Source organism: Gorilla gorilla, chromosome Y (assembly GCF_029281585.2).
Source record: "Gorilla gorilla gorilla isolate KB3781 chromosome Y, NHGRI_mGorGor1-v2.1_pri, whole genome shotgun sequence".
Taxonomy (NCBI): Eukaryota; Metazoa; Chordata; class Mammalia; order Primates; family Hominidae; genus Gorilla; species Gorilla gorilla.
The window spans coordinates 34,766,570-34,781,147 of NC_073248.2; the positions used below are offsets into that span (position 1 = coordinate 34,766,570).

A 14,578-nucleotide genomic window follows, 5' to 3' on the forward strand; every position below is an offset into this window, starting at 1 on the left:
GTGGAAATAGAACGACAAAATTATACACACTATTTCTCAGCAATTCATGGATTATCATACTAGGATTTGAAATATACTTAGAATGTAATGATACCGCCAATATTAAAGATTAAATCTGTGAGTAGCAAGAAAACTGATATTACAATAAGAGTTTATAGAAAAATATTTCTGTAGTAACTTGAAAATTAATGTAGTAGATATTTCCCCAAAGAATTAGAAAAGAAACAACAGAATCAATTCTGAAAAACTAAAGTGTGGGAATAATGATGTAGACAAAATTAGTAAAACCTACAAAGCCACTCTTTGGTTGTTGGAGAAATATAACAAACAATGAAACCCTCAGTCAAGTTTAGAAAAAAAGGGAGAAAGCACAGATAAAACAAGAATTTAAAAGGTATACAACCATACATACAGGATAGATTAAGAAGCTAATAAGGAAATATCATTAACACCTTAACCTACAAATTTCAAACCTTAGATCAAATAGACAGATATTTATAATCTGTCTATATATATAGACATATATATATAGCTTTCTATATATATATTTTCATATTTAAATATTTTATATTTACATCTTATCTTTACATATTATATAAAGATAAATATACTCTATGTATATAGCTTGGTAAAATTGATATAAGAAGACATATATAATCTGAATAGTCTCATAAATGTTCAAGGAAATAAAGGATTCTTCCTAGAGGTAAAACACTAGGCTCAGAATTTTTCCCCAGGCAGAACATTTCAATATATATGAAGAATTCTATAGAATAAAAAAGGGGAAATCCTAAACTCCTTGTGTGAGGCAAGCAGAACTTTGATGCCAACAAGACATAAACTGAGTGCAGAAAAAGATATGAAAGCTAAAGTCCATTCTCATTCATGAAACAAATGGTAAAATCCCAAATGTAACAAGATTTATGTGGATTCTTTGAGGGTTAGAAGGAAATTTCCTTCTGCCAGATCCTGCTACTCTGGGACAACCCACACACAAATGTATGTTTTGAGATTTTCCGTAATACCCATGCAATATGGAACTGGCTTGACAATCTGTGTGATAGCCAGCCTGTGGCCATGACTTCTCAGGGACACAAATTTTCTCTGTTTGCCTCCTTGTCCTGCTCAGCTCCAAGAGAACTTTGACCAAAGTTCCTTGAGCTTGGAAATAGGAATGGGTTTACTTCTGTTTCACCCTTACTGTGAAGATACAGTCCGGTGGAATCCAGATCCACTGGGAGAGAGTCGGCTATTAAACTCTTTTCATGAGTAGTCCCTAGGCCTTGACTAGAGTCTTTCTTGAGATATGAGGCTAATAGTTCCTGCTTGGTCCGCCACTTTTTGATATAATTAATGTTTCTTCTATTGGGAATTTTTAGTTGTTTGGGAAGTGACATGGTTTGGTGTGTCTCCATTCAAATCTCAGCTTCAATTGTATCTCCCAGAATTCCCTCGTGTTGCAGGTGGGACCCAGTGAGAGGTAATTGAATCATGAGGGTTGGTCTTTCTCACGCTAATCTTGTGACAGTGAAGAAGTCTCACGAGATCTGATGGGTTTTTCAGGGGTTTCCGCTTTAGGTACTTCCTCATTCTCTCTTGGCCTTGCCATGTAAGAAGTGCCTTTATTCCTACCTATACCGTGATTCTCAGGCCTCCCAAACCATGTGGAACTGTTATTCCAATTAGACCTTTTCTTCCCAGTTTCAGGTATGTCTTTATCAGCTGTTTGAAAATGAACTAAGACAGGAGGGTTGGTCCAAATAACCTTGGCTTCCATTATAGAAGATAGAAGTTGGTGAAATGTTTAATCTTTTCTGTGGCAAACTTTTGCAGTGGGTCTTATTTTTCTAATTTTTTTTTCTTGTTCTCTTCACCTTTGTTTCTCACAGGGTGCTCTCGCTCTGTAGTCCAGGGTGGAGTGCAGTGGCAGGATCTTGGCTGAACACATCCTCAACCTCCCAGGTTCAGCCTCGCCAGTAGCTGGGATTACAAGCATGCCTCACCACGCCCAGCTAGCCCAGCTGATGTTTTGTACTTTTAGTAGAAGCCAGGCTTCACCCTGTTGGCCAGGCTCCTCTCCAACTACAGACCTCATGTGATCTGCCCGACTCAGCTTCCCAAAGTCCAAAGTGCTGGGAATATAGGTGTGAGCCACCGTGCCCAGCCAACTCCAGGATTTTTTACCTCAACCAGTGAACAAGTGGAGTCGCCATTTTTGTTTTCTCTTTTTTGAGTCATGGTCTCGCTGTGTCATCCAGGCTGCAGTGCAGTAGTCTGATCTTGGCTTACTATACAACCTCTGCCTCCCAGGTTCAGGCAGTTCTCCTGCCTCAGCCTCCCAAGTAGCTGGGACCAGAAGAAAGTGCCACTAGGCCTGGCAAATTTTGGTATTTTTTGTAGAGACAGGTTTTTGCCATGTTACCCAGGCTGGTCTCGAACTCCTGACCTCAAGTGACCCACCAACCTCGGCTTCCCGAAATGTAGAAATTACAAGCAAGAGCCACCAGGCCAGGCCTGGAGTTGTGGCTTTTTGACATAGAAAGAAATCTGTGGAGGAAAAAGCTTGGTTTGTGGGAGCACCTGAGCTCCGTTTGGCTCAAAGGTTTGGGATACCTACAATTAAGTGGCAGTGACGGTATGTTGTTAATGTACAATATCTTCATGTACACATCACATGTCTATGCTCATCAGATATTTTCAGGTAAAAATATAGTCATTCCAGTTGTTTGAGCCATTACAGCAATTTCCACCAGGGTATTTTCACAGTCCAATTCCAGTTGTGGGCACCAGTGATTAACATAATGGTTATTAATGAGAAGAGATTTTGAGACATCCAACCATGTTTAGATGTCAGTGCCTTGAAGGGATGTGTTTGCAATATTATTAAGAAAGAGTGCATTGGATTGAATACTAAGAAAAACATTGAATTGTTTTTCTTGCCTCTACAACATGAAATTACAATTAGAGATACAGAAACAATGGAACATTTCACAGCATGGCTTGACATTTCACTGAACTTTTATCCTTTTAACCACGTACAAAGTTTATTACGTATGCAAAGGTAGGACTGCAATAGGAAGACAGAGGTGGAGTCAGAGGTCACAATCCACAGCAAGATGGCAGTCTCTTGTTGATCGCACCTTGAAAGCTGAATTAGAGCGAGAATTAACTTTCCGGTTGCCATAAGAGAACAAGGAGAATGAAGCTACCAGCAGTTAATGGCATTGGATTAATTGAAATGAAGGTTGACAGATTTTTTTGGCTTTCCATCAAATCGAGTAAAGAAAAGGTAACCCCTTATCTAATTTCACACACATACAATTATGGATTAATTAAAAGATTACACAACCCAAGTATTATGGGTTGCTCATATAAGTGTATATATACATGGGCAAACTCACAGTGTGCCAATATGTGTCTGTATCCAAATATATACAAATCCATGACCAACAGTTAGCAAGTGAGAAATTCTCTTCCATTTCAACATTCCCTGTCCTAGAAATTTTTCATAAATATAATTTTTCCATATATTTGAAGCCTACTCTCTGGAGGCATGTAATGTATGCATGCAGCAAAGCTGTGCAATATCACAATGTTGGTGTCAGAGAAAACTATAACACCGATGTTATAAAAGATTAATTGTGAGGAGAAAGTTATGCTTTGCATTACTACAAATACGCAAGTATGATTTCATCCAAAGCTGAAATCAGTCAATATAATTTGTTTTTAATGTTTTATTTAAAATCCTTAATTTCAACAGGATTACTCAAGAAAAATAACTTTATTCGTATTAAATAATGTTGACGAATTCCCTTTAATTCTTGATTATTTAAAATATAAGTAAAATAGTAAATGGCACTGTACAATGTAGTTTCATGAAGCATTCTTTATAGTTTTCATAAAATCGATAGTCTCCATGGAATATTTTAAGACTGAGAAAGTTCCATATATCATTTTATTGTACTTTCACTTTATACTTGCTTGCATGTCATAACTGATGGAAATAAAACTATGTATATTTACAAATATGAAAAACATGGATTTTTGTTCACGTTTTCTAGTGAGACAATGTTACCGATAATTTTATCTATATAGGAAAATTTTTACAAACCCAAAGTTCTAAACTTTCTTTTCTTTTGAAGTTCCATATTTCAGTCTAGGTATGTAATGGAATTGGCTGTGATCATTCTCTGATTTCACTGTTATTTGTGAGTTTCTGATATGCTGTTAGGAATGGTTTCCATAGACTTTAAAGCTTGCTTTCTTCTTCTTCGTCTCCCTTTGGACCTGTATATGCGATTTCTGCAGTAATGTGCAGTGCTATCTGACATACGGTTGCTGAAAGATACAAGCATATATAAATTCTTCGTTTCAGTGAATCTTTAGGAACAGACAAGTAACCTGAGCGATAATTATGGTATGAACGTAAGCAAGCAGTTTATCACAGAGGTACAATAAGGGTGAAAATAAATGTAAAAATACATGCCTCATCCAAAACATGAGGTAGTAAAAATGAAAAATTTAAGTTGGCATAAAGAACAATTTAAAAGTTCTGATTCTTTCTGGTGAGAGCAAGGAGCTCAGAAACCATGAGACAATCCTTCAAAGCTGCATGTTGGATGTGCAGGTCAGGATGGAAAGCCTGGGTCTGGCGGAGGGTGCTAAGGTCCTGGTCAGGTTGAGGTCCTTCTGGGGCTCAGGTGTGTTTCAGCGGGAAAGCTGGGAAGGGGAAACTCATGCTTCACCCCGGCTAGAATGCCACCTCAGCCCACCTAGATGAAATTGCCCCTTCACAGCCCTGTTTCTCCTTGGACAGGCCGGTGGAGGAACTCGGCCACCCTGAATACAAGTGGCAGGAAGAAGTTTGCCTTTCATCACAACATTTACTTCGGAAACAAAGTGATGACTAAGGAGTATTGCGTTGGCATCCTCCATGAGGAGTAGAGGGGGTAGTACCTCGGAAGCTGGGCCTCGCATGAGCCTTCCTGACTCGTCTCCCTCCAGGATACAGGGTGACTGGCTCCACTGCACTCCAGTGGTTCTAGGGTCATGCAGGCGAAAGCCCGAGTTTCCCGCAGGTCACGGCCTGAGCTTCTTCAGTTGGTTGTCTGACTGTGACTGCACAGGTTACGGCACGATCGCTGAGGTGGGGCAGCTATGGGGCATCATGGCAAAGACCTTCTTCGACATTCCTTGGCATCAGAGGAATTGGCTTTGAACCAGAACCTGACCTGTCACGACCAATTTGCCCAGTCCCCCAGATCATCAGCCAGGGCCTGTGGCTCAATATTCTGTAGCACTACCCAAGGGAGTTAGGCCCTCAGAGAGGGAACAGAGAAGAGGCCAGGGAAGCAGCCCAGGGCGGGGGGTTGAGAGGCCTGTGGGTCCTGGAGGTAGGACACACATAGAGAAGCCAAGGCTCAGGGAGGAGACTGCAGTAGGCAAACTCAGGCCATCATGGGCTGGTGGAGAAATGCCCATCAGGGAACTGTGGTACCCACATTTCACGATGGGGGAACCATAATCTGCTTGATAGGTATAAGTAGCCAAGGTCAATGGGTGGGAAGCCAGGATCAAGAGATAGCTGCCTCATCATCCCTTGCTAGCTACTTCCCTGTCCTGAGGCTTGCTTCTACCTGGGGTTCAGTTTGGGCTCAACCAGGGCTCTCTCACCCTCCACACAGATGCCCACCTGAGGCCTGTCTAGGTCTGCGTCCTCCCAGAATGGCTCTCCCAGGCCTGCTAAGTACCGTTTGGATGACACCACGCTCCACTGACATGCTTGGTCCCCTCCGCCATCCTCATTCACCCAGCAACCCCCACCCCAAAAAAGGCAGGCCACCGCACAGGGAATCTGGAGGACCACACAGGGCTCACAGGGGAGGAAATGTGAAGAGATGGCAAAATAGAACAGGACATTCTGTGTGTTTCCGGAAGGCAATCTGGCTGGATATTAAGGCCCACCTCAGTATTGGTGAGGACACCCAGTGTCTCTTGGCCCTGAGCATGTGCACACAAACACGCACATTGTCTAAACGGCATTGACATCACACTACTACCTGAGTCATCCTCAGATTCTATACAACCCCGGTAAAAATATCATTGACACATTCTTCTTAGAAAAACAATCTGGGAATCCCAAATTTGCTATGCAAGGGCAGAAGATCCTGAAAACCCAGAGCAATCCGGTAAAAAGCACAAAGCTGGAGGCACCACACTACCTAACTTCATGATATACTACTACAAAACTTTTTGTACCAAAATACAATAGCACTGGCAGAAAAGCAGAGACTAGAGCTTAGGAAAAACAACAGGAGCTCAGAACTAAGTCACTGCATTTGCAGCTCACCGCCTTTTCCCAAAGAAACAAGAACGCCCAATGCAAAATCAAGTATCTTCTATAAACTAGGTTGGGGAAATCTGAATAGCCACACAAAGGATTTTACAAGTGGATTATTTATCACCAAACTCCAGTGTCAGATCTGAAACGATAAAAATAGCAGAAGAGATCACAAGGAAGAAGCTCCATGGCGTCCATGTGGGCAATGATGGTCTCAAAGTGACTGCAAGAACACAGTAAACACCATCAAAAATAGAGAATGGAATCATATCAAACTAAAGTGCTTCACCACACCATAGAAAACTCAACATATAGAAGGGGCATCCTTTAGGATGGGAGCAATGATTGGATCACCATACATCTGTTAATGGGTGAATATTCACAGTACATAAGGAACTCCCAATAACTCAATAGCATGAAAACAAATGGGCAAAGGCTGCGAAGACTCATTTGTGAAACTGAGACATACGGTTGCCCAGAAGACACACTAAAAAGTCCTCATTATCCCCAATCCTTCACGAAAATGCAAATCAAAAACACAATGAGATTTCTTCTCACTTCAGTCAGAATGCATATTATCCGAAAGACAAACAAAAAAAAAAAAAAAGAAAGAAAGAAAAGAAAACCTAATCTCTGGTGAGGATGCAGAGAAAACGAATTCCCTGCTCACTTTTGGGAAGAATGTAAATTAGTGCAGGCATTAAAGAAGCCTTATGGCTCTTATTTAAGTATACACAGTCTTCAGAAATCTACAAATAGAACCACCCACTATATGATCCAGCAAATCAGAATACCCGGGCAAGCCCACAAGTACACAGATCAGTATGTTGAAGCGGTGCGTCCACCCATGCAATTATTGCTGCACTCATTACATTTTTGCTGTAGCCAAAATATGGAAGCAACCTGAGTGTCCCTCCATTGATAAGTGGATTACAAAATGGGGCAAAAGCACATATGCACAATGGAAATATGCGCTGCAATAATAAATCAGGAAATCCTGCCACTTGTGACAATGTGTGGGCATCTGCTGAATGTCTGCATGCCGTTCTGTTAAGTGACATAAGCCAGGTATCAGAAAGGAAAATAGCACATGATCTCATTCTTATATGAAATCAAAAAAGCGGACTTCACAGAAGTAGTGACTCCAATGACTGCGGTGAAGAGGGTGCACTGACGAGATGCTCGATCAAGAACTCATACTTCTCGTTATAAAGGAGGAATAGCTTAAAAATATTTTCTTCAGCATGCGGACTATAACTAGTGGTAACATATTCTTTCTCTAAAAATATTCTAATACAGTGCATGTCAACTTTTTTCACAACAAAAATGACAACTATGTGAGGTCACACATATGTTGATTGGCTGGATGTATCCAATGCATAATGTATACGACCTGTTGAACATCACGCCTTAAGTTATAAATATGTATCATTTCATATGACATTTTTTAAATAAACATACAATTTTTAAAGTGCCTTAACAAAATAAATGCAAATAAAATATTTTATTCCAAAGCAGTGCTTTTCTTTTCTAGCAAAGTCTTTTTCATGACACAGGAAAGAATGCAAGACTGTTCCGTAACTTGAGAAATAAATACATATGTGTACATGTATATATATACATACATACATGTATATATGTATATAAATGTGCATATATACGTATATACATGTATATTCGTACATATGTATATATGTGTGTATATATATGTATTTTTATATATGTGTATATATATATATATATATATGAAAATCCCAATGAATGCTGATGATGAGTTGAAAGATAGAAATTCCAGGCGCAGAGACTATAGTCCAGGAATTGAAACCTTCAGTGCATGTTTCAAAACAAGACGTGAGGAGGAGGAAGAACAAAGCAAAAATCACAAAGCCATGGCAGGGCCATGGGTCACACCTGTCATCCCAGCACTTTGATAAGCTGAGGTGGGAGGATTGCCTGCACTCAGGAGTTCCAGATGAGCCTGGGGCAACATGGACCCGCATTCAAAAAGTAAGTATTTAGTTAATTAATACATAGCTGGGAGGGGTGGCATGCACCTGTACTGCCAGGTGTGTGAGAGTCTGAGTTGAGAGGATCACATGGGTGTGTGGTGTCTGGGCTGCAGTGGGCTGAGATCATGGGGCTGCTGTCCAACCCAGAAGACAGAGTAAGACCCATTCTCGGAAAACAAACAAAAACACAGTCACATTAGGTAAATTAAAACTATGTAGTGTGAGGAGAATCAAAATAAACGAAATATCATTAGAGCCTACGTGATCTGATCAAGGAAACCAGCTTTCACATAATAACAGCCCCAGCTGGGGTGAGCAATGAGAAAGGGCAGAGAGAACACTGTAAATAACAACACGCCAAATTCCCCAAATGAGGTAATAGACATAAAGGTACAAAGAGTGCTTCTTTTCAATTCAATGCCCTTGAATTCAGAATTAGAAAGTAAACCCAGATAGAGAATAGAAAGATAGACGATACAGATGGAGAGAGTGGGGTGGGGAAGCAAGAGAAGGATGAAACGAGGGGTGTAAAGGAAGGAAAGGAAAAAAGGAAGGGAGAGAGACTGATAGATGTTCAAAGACACAGATACAAAGTCTACAATGGTTGTAGAGATAGGCATGTGCAAATTGCCGCAGGTAGTGTGGGAAAATATCGGAACCACGGAGACATAGGTGGAGTCAGAGAAAACATACAAACCCGTGCAGAGAAATAAACATACACAACCACACACACACACGTGGTAGTTTAAACATGAAAAGACACCAAGTCCCTGTCAGTACAAATCACAGATGTGCTTCCGAGTTACTGAGGCACAATGCAAATTTGTCAGTGCCCTTAGCGTCTGTGGCCCACGTGCACAGATATTCAGTGGAAGAAGCGTTACACAGCCTGTATAATTCAGCACGATCTCTGATAATACCAGAAGAAGGGATCTCATGTGAAATCACTAGACTGAATGGCACGTAGGATTCAAGGAAGAAGTCCAGTCTGCTGCATTCACTCGGTGGGGTGGCAATATGGCTGAACCACCAACCCATGGCACGCCCATCCATTGTAGACAGTTCCTGGTTTGCTGCCTGCCTTGGAAAATGCTCCTCCCTTACCACCACTTTAAAACAGGCTAGCTCCAAAACTAGCCCTGGCATCTATTTACGGTCATTTTCTTATCTATTTACCTCCTAGAAAAATCATTGCAAGACCCTTTCCTCAACATTTTCCTATGCATTAAATTTGGGGCAACACATTTTAAGATGACCTCGTTATAGGCAAGTCCCCATAAGTTTCCTAATCTGAGCTGCCCAGAGTGCACACACCAATATGTTGCCCCATTCCCACTATAGGGATACCGTACTGGACCACAGTGTCTTTGACATGCACACAGTAGGATAGAGGGCAGCTTGAGGGGGCCAAAGGGTTCCGACTGTTTTCAGAATAATTTGCTTAGAAAACCTGTTTCTCCTGTGTTTGTGGGTCAGGGGGACGGTAGTCAGAGGAGGACAAGACTCCCGCTCCAGAGCTTCTGCATAGGAGCGGGACCTCCTATGCAGCTCTCCTATGCAGAGCTTCTGCATAGACCGCTGCATATGCAGCGGTCTGCATAGGAGCAGGGACAAAACCGGGCCATAGATTTTCAAAGCTCAACTGCTTTGATACCGAGCAGGAGGGGTAGAATGCATATTGAAGGCACCACAACAGATTCATGAACTTTGACTGACAAACCCTCTTCCCTGAAACGACATAGCTCTTCTCACAGAAGCTGTGCTGACCAGAGTCTATACGGGACAGGAATGTTAGCACTCTATTGGCGTGTGGCCAACATGGATGCTCACGTTGGAACTGTTTCACCTGGGAACAGGAAAGAAAGTTCTGCCTCTGAACCTGAAAACCTCCTGCCCCATCCTTGACAGAGGCAACCCCTTGTCTTGTGCATAGACACAGGTGTTCCTGGGAAGCAGCCTCCCACTGGCGAATGAAAGCTGTATGTTTTGTCCTCCTCTGTGAGGCTTGCAACACATACTCCACAACTATATTCACTTTACGTTCTAAACCTTAGGCAAAGTATGCTGAAGAGGCCACAGAAAATTAAAGGGCCCTGGGCTCCAGATACAATCTGCAGTGCCAATCACGAGGGAGAATAGAGCCTCACTAGACTTTGCAAGAGCACAAAATGCACTCGTAGTGTTGTTCGCTACATACGTTATTGGCTCCTCACCTAACACAGAATCTTGGAGAAAAGCTTAAAACAACTAAAGATGTAAACGTCAACAAGAGTGTCCATATCCTGGGTCATCAAGTGACAAGAGTCCATGGATGGATTCTCCAACAATCTTATATTCCACTAATCCACCCCCTTTCCCCTCACTTCTGTAAGTTTGTGTTTTCCCTTAGTCATCTATGCCAAAAGCGTATCCTGAATGCCTTCCCACATGCCTCTGTCAACTTTCCCACAGTCCCTCCATACACCTTACATGCCCATTTCTTCTCACGTTGATGTTTCAGAAGTCCTGAGAGGCTGGTTGTCCCTGAAAAGGATTACGCATTCACCTTTAAAAGAACATGTGGATTCAACACGAAAGTGAACTTTAAGATTTCCATCATCCTGTGCTTATCTATTGTGTATGATGATACCCAAAATGAAGGATTTTGGAGGTCCCAGCAAACTGGGCCCTGGAAACCCAGTAACCCCATTCCTTGAACTATCTCTGCTTCCACAGGATGAAGTAAGCCTCCAACTAAGCTGTCTTTTGCTTTTACCTCCCCCACTCTGTCCTGTAGGAAGAATCTCAACACATCCCACACCCATTCACTCTACAACTTTAGAGGCCCAGCTCCAACGCAGACTGGTTATTTCCATGAAGAGAATAAAGCACATGGATCGATCAATTCATTATGACACCCGAATAAAGTGGATAAACATACACACACACACACACACACACACAGAGACACACTCACACACACACAGACACAGAGTCACACATCCTTGAGAATGTTTATTTTTCATTCCATACAATCCAAGTTTACCCCCCTTCCTGTCTGACTTTTTGTGACTCGATCTCTTTTTCCTTACGTTCCTGTGCATAAGACCATGCTGAGTACTGCCATCCTGCATACTGTCATAACTTTTCAGGAGTTCTGCTGTATTAGGTAAAGTCTGATGCTCCATCGTATTCAACTCAACATCTGGGATCCCCTAGAGAAACACAAACGCATGTCAAAACGCATTTTCTCTGAGCCAAACTTTGAAATGTTTCAACTGTGGGGCCCGCTGAGAAAAGGATATCCCTTTCCCATTTGTGTTCTCTGAAACTTCCTCCTACCATGTGTTACAAACTGTTCTGCGCAATCCCTGCCCTATTCCCAGTATTCTCTGTGAGGGGAGTCAGCTAACAAGACGCACTGTACACTAAAAGCACACAGAAGTCTGATGGGGCAACAGCTTAAGGAAATCCATCAATCTAAACAGTCCTCTGTGGTTTGGGGTAAGGATGACCGGGACGCACATTCAGGGAGCCCAATCTTATGGGATTGGTAGGATGAGTGCCGGTGGGGTTGACAGCCATGGAATCAAGTGCCACAGACTGAAGTGAATGATTTTCAGCTTTCCTTCTCAGTGATTCTGGAAATGGACGATGCTTCCCTGGGCTTAAGACCCCACAGCTACAACCTGCTTTGCAGTGCAGTCTCTAATGTGCCTTTTTCAGCCCAATGCCACGGATGTCCTGGATTCTGTCACTCTCTGTATTCCTCTCAAGGAATTTCTACATGTACGAAAGGAGCCTCAATTTCTACATTTCTGAAATGAGCACCCAGGCTCCCTGAATAGACCGGTGTGTCAACCCCCTTATACTGGGCATCAAACAGCTCCAGTTCCAACTAACGGCTCACCTGACATCTCTGTTCCCTCTTCAGGTGGCTTCATCCTCTTGTAGTATTGCAGGGGATTGCGCCACAGGTCCTTACATAGGATCTGTCAGGGGACTCAATCGGGAAAGGCCTCATCAGGGCTCAGAAAGGTGAACCAAGCAGCTGGGAACACACCGGGGTCATTTCTCATGTTTCCCAGTGAGGACTCACCTCAGCAATCCTGTTAGATCCTGCGAAGTTGTGGTCAGAGAACCAGTTGAAGAAGTTAAGGCTGCTGTTGCGGTGTCTGCGGCGATAGGCTTCCACTTCATAATCCGGATGCCACTCAATTGGAGTGGAATGAGAAGCCCTGTATTCTACAGAGACAGGAGTTTTTGTGGGAAGGGGGCTGGATCACATTGGCAATGATCCACCCACCATCTTCCTTCCACTACCCATCCTGGGAGCCACCTGTCACCTGTGATGTTCACCAGATATTCCTTGGTAATCACTTTATTCTGGAAGTAGGGGTTACTCCGAAAGAACAACATGATCTTGCAGAGATGAACAGGATGCTTCTCTTCTTCCACCTGTCAGGACAAGGTGGAGAAAGCTTAAATACGTTTTCGGGTGAGGTGCCCACCCACTCTTGCTTACCAGAATGAATTATTTCCCTTACCCTCCCCCGCTAAACCCTCTAGCCTCAGTCTTCCTGGCCTCACCTCCAGGCTGACCATGTAGCTCAGCATGTCTTCATCTTCGTCAGTGATCAGGGCTGACATCTGGGGGTGGTTTGCAATCTGATTTAGGTCAAAGAGACTTTACACACGATGGAAGGAAAAGCGAGCAGCAACAGGGAAGAAGGCCTAAGAGCACCCAGAGGCTGGGGTAGGGAATTTCTCAGATCTGCTTCCATGTATGATCTCCTTTCGCCTCCCCCTCCCCATAAACTAAGGCCTCTTGCCTTCACAGAGGGTGTATAATTCTGAGGCTGACTGCACTGACATGGGGAGGGACGATTTGCAGACACTTGCTGGTGTCTGAGGAGTGGCACAATCTGCTTATAGCCGAAGACGCCCAGTCCCAGAACACACTAGCAAGGGGCAGCAATCACACTCCCTTAAAAATAGCTTGATTCACTGAAAAACCTCTTCTGGTCTGAACTCGCTTCTGCTCTTCAAAAAGATGCCCCAAACGTCTGCTGCTCGGCATCACCAAGGGTTTCTCTGCCGCATGCAGGACAATAGTACCCACGCCTGCTCCGGCTTTCCACAGCCACATTTGTCCGTGGCAACTCCCCTTTGTTCCCCAAAGAGTCACATCGACGCCGAGCTGCCCATCGGTTACTTACACTTCCCCGAGAGCACCTCTCCACTAGAAAGGCCGAAGAAACACTGAGAAGGATACAACATTGGCCCAGAAGCCAGGGACGCTCTGGATGACGGCGCCTCTGCGGTCTAGGTGGGGCTTGCGCCTCCGCTCCATCTTTTCCCTCTGCCGAGAAAAGGCCTTCCTGGCTTGGGCATTAACCGGCTCCAGCTCCACCTGAACGGCCAGCAGCTCCTCCAGTGCAGACTCTGGGGTCATGGGCCCAGGGCCAGGCTGTGCCCGCTGGGCCTCCTCCTGCCGCTCCACGAGGCCCTCCTCCTCCGCCACCACCTCCACCTCCGCCATTATGTCATCCAACAGCAGCGCCGCCTCCTCCCCCAAAGCCGCCTGCTCACTCTCCACCCCGGCCGCCCCCTCCTGTACAGCCTCCATCCTGAAGGCGATGCCCTCCTCCGCACTCGCACACACCAAGGCCTGTGCTGCCCGACCCACGCCACAGGAACCCTGCCGCAGCCTCTATGGCACCCGGTAGGTCAGCGAGCCCTCAGGGCGCATGCGCCGGGCTTCCAGGCGCCCCCTAAGGGACTGCGCGCGAAGGGCCAAGGGGCCGCAACCAGACAGACTTCCTCCCGTCGTGGCCAATCAATGGGAGGGCGGTGGGCGTCTCCCTGGGCGGCACAGCCACTGGCGGGCCTGCATCTCTAGTCCCCCACCTCCCGCCTTCCCTGCCCAAGCCTCCTCCGAGAAGCCCTTGGAACTTGGGCTGGGTAGCTCGGCATCCAGGCACACGCGGGCTGCGTGGCCTTTGGAATTGTGGCCATGGCAGCCCTGTGCCCTGACATTCTGAGTGTGGCAAGCCATGAACATCTCTATGTGTCACGAACACAGGAATCATCTCTCTTCGTTAGGCAGGCCAGGTAGATGGTACGGAAGTAATACTGCAGATCCAGAGAACTCTTCTCTGGTTGCTGGGGCAAGGGCGGCAGGGGTGTCCTGGGGGAAGTGTTCGGGGCGGGCACGTGGGAGGAAAGTCGCCTGCCTGTGCTGAGGTGG

At 44.5% G+C, this 14,578-nt stretch overlaps 1 protein-coding gene across 1 annotated transcript; it reads right to left on the reverse strand.

Moving 5' to 3' along the window:
• Window positions 1-11,331: 11,331 nt before the first annotated feature.
• On the reverse strand, window positions 11,332-14,060 carry LOC129530276 (testis-specific Y-encoded protein 3-like). Its single transcript, NM_001435447.1, has 6 exons — window positions 13,604-14,060; window positions 12,919-12,996; window positions 12,675-12,786; window positions 12,428-12,573; window positions 12,239-12,320; window positions 11,332-11,543 (listed from the first exon to the last, which is right to left on the reverse strand). The coding sequence occupies exons 1-6, from the start codon at window positions 13,955-13,957 to the stop codon at window positions 11,527-11,529; spliced, it is 789 nt and encodes a 262-aa protein (NP_001422376.1). The 5' UTR covers window positions 13,958-14,060; the 3' UTR covers window positions 11,332-11,526.
• Between the last annotated feature and the right edge of the window lie 518 nt (window positions 14,061-14,578).

Excerpts from the sequence above, each read along its gene's own strand:
- LOC129530276 (NM_001435447.1), bottom strand. The coding sequence starts at position 13,957 with ATGGAGGCTGTACAGGAGGGGGCGGCCGGGGTGGAGAGTGAGCAGGCG. Across the intron at positions 12,574-12,674 it reads ATATCTGGTGAACATCACAG|AATACAGGGCTTCTCATTCC; the intron begins GTGACAGGTGGC and ends CTGTCTCTGTAG. Across the intron at positions 12,321-12,427 it reads GATCTAACAGGATTGCTGAG|ATCCTATGTAAGGACCTGTG; the intron begins GTGAGTCCTCAC and ends GTCCCCTGACAG.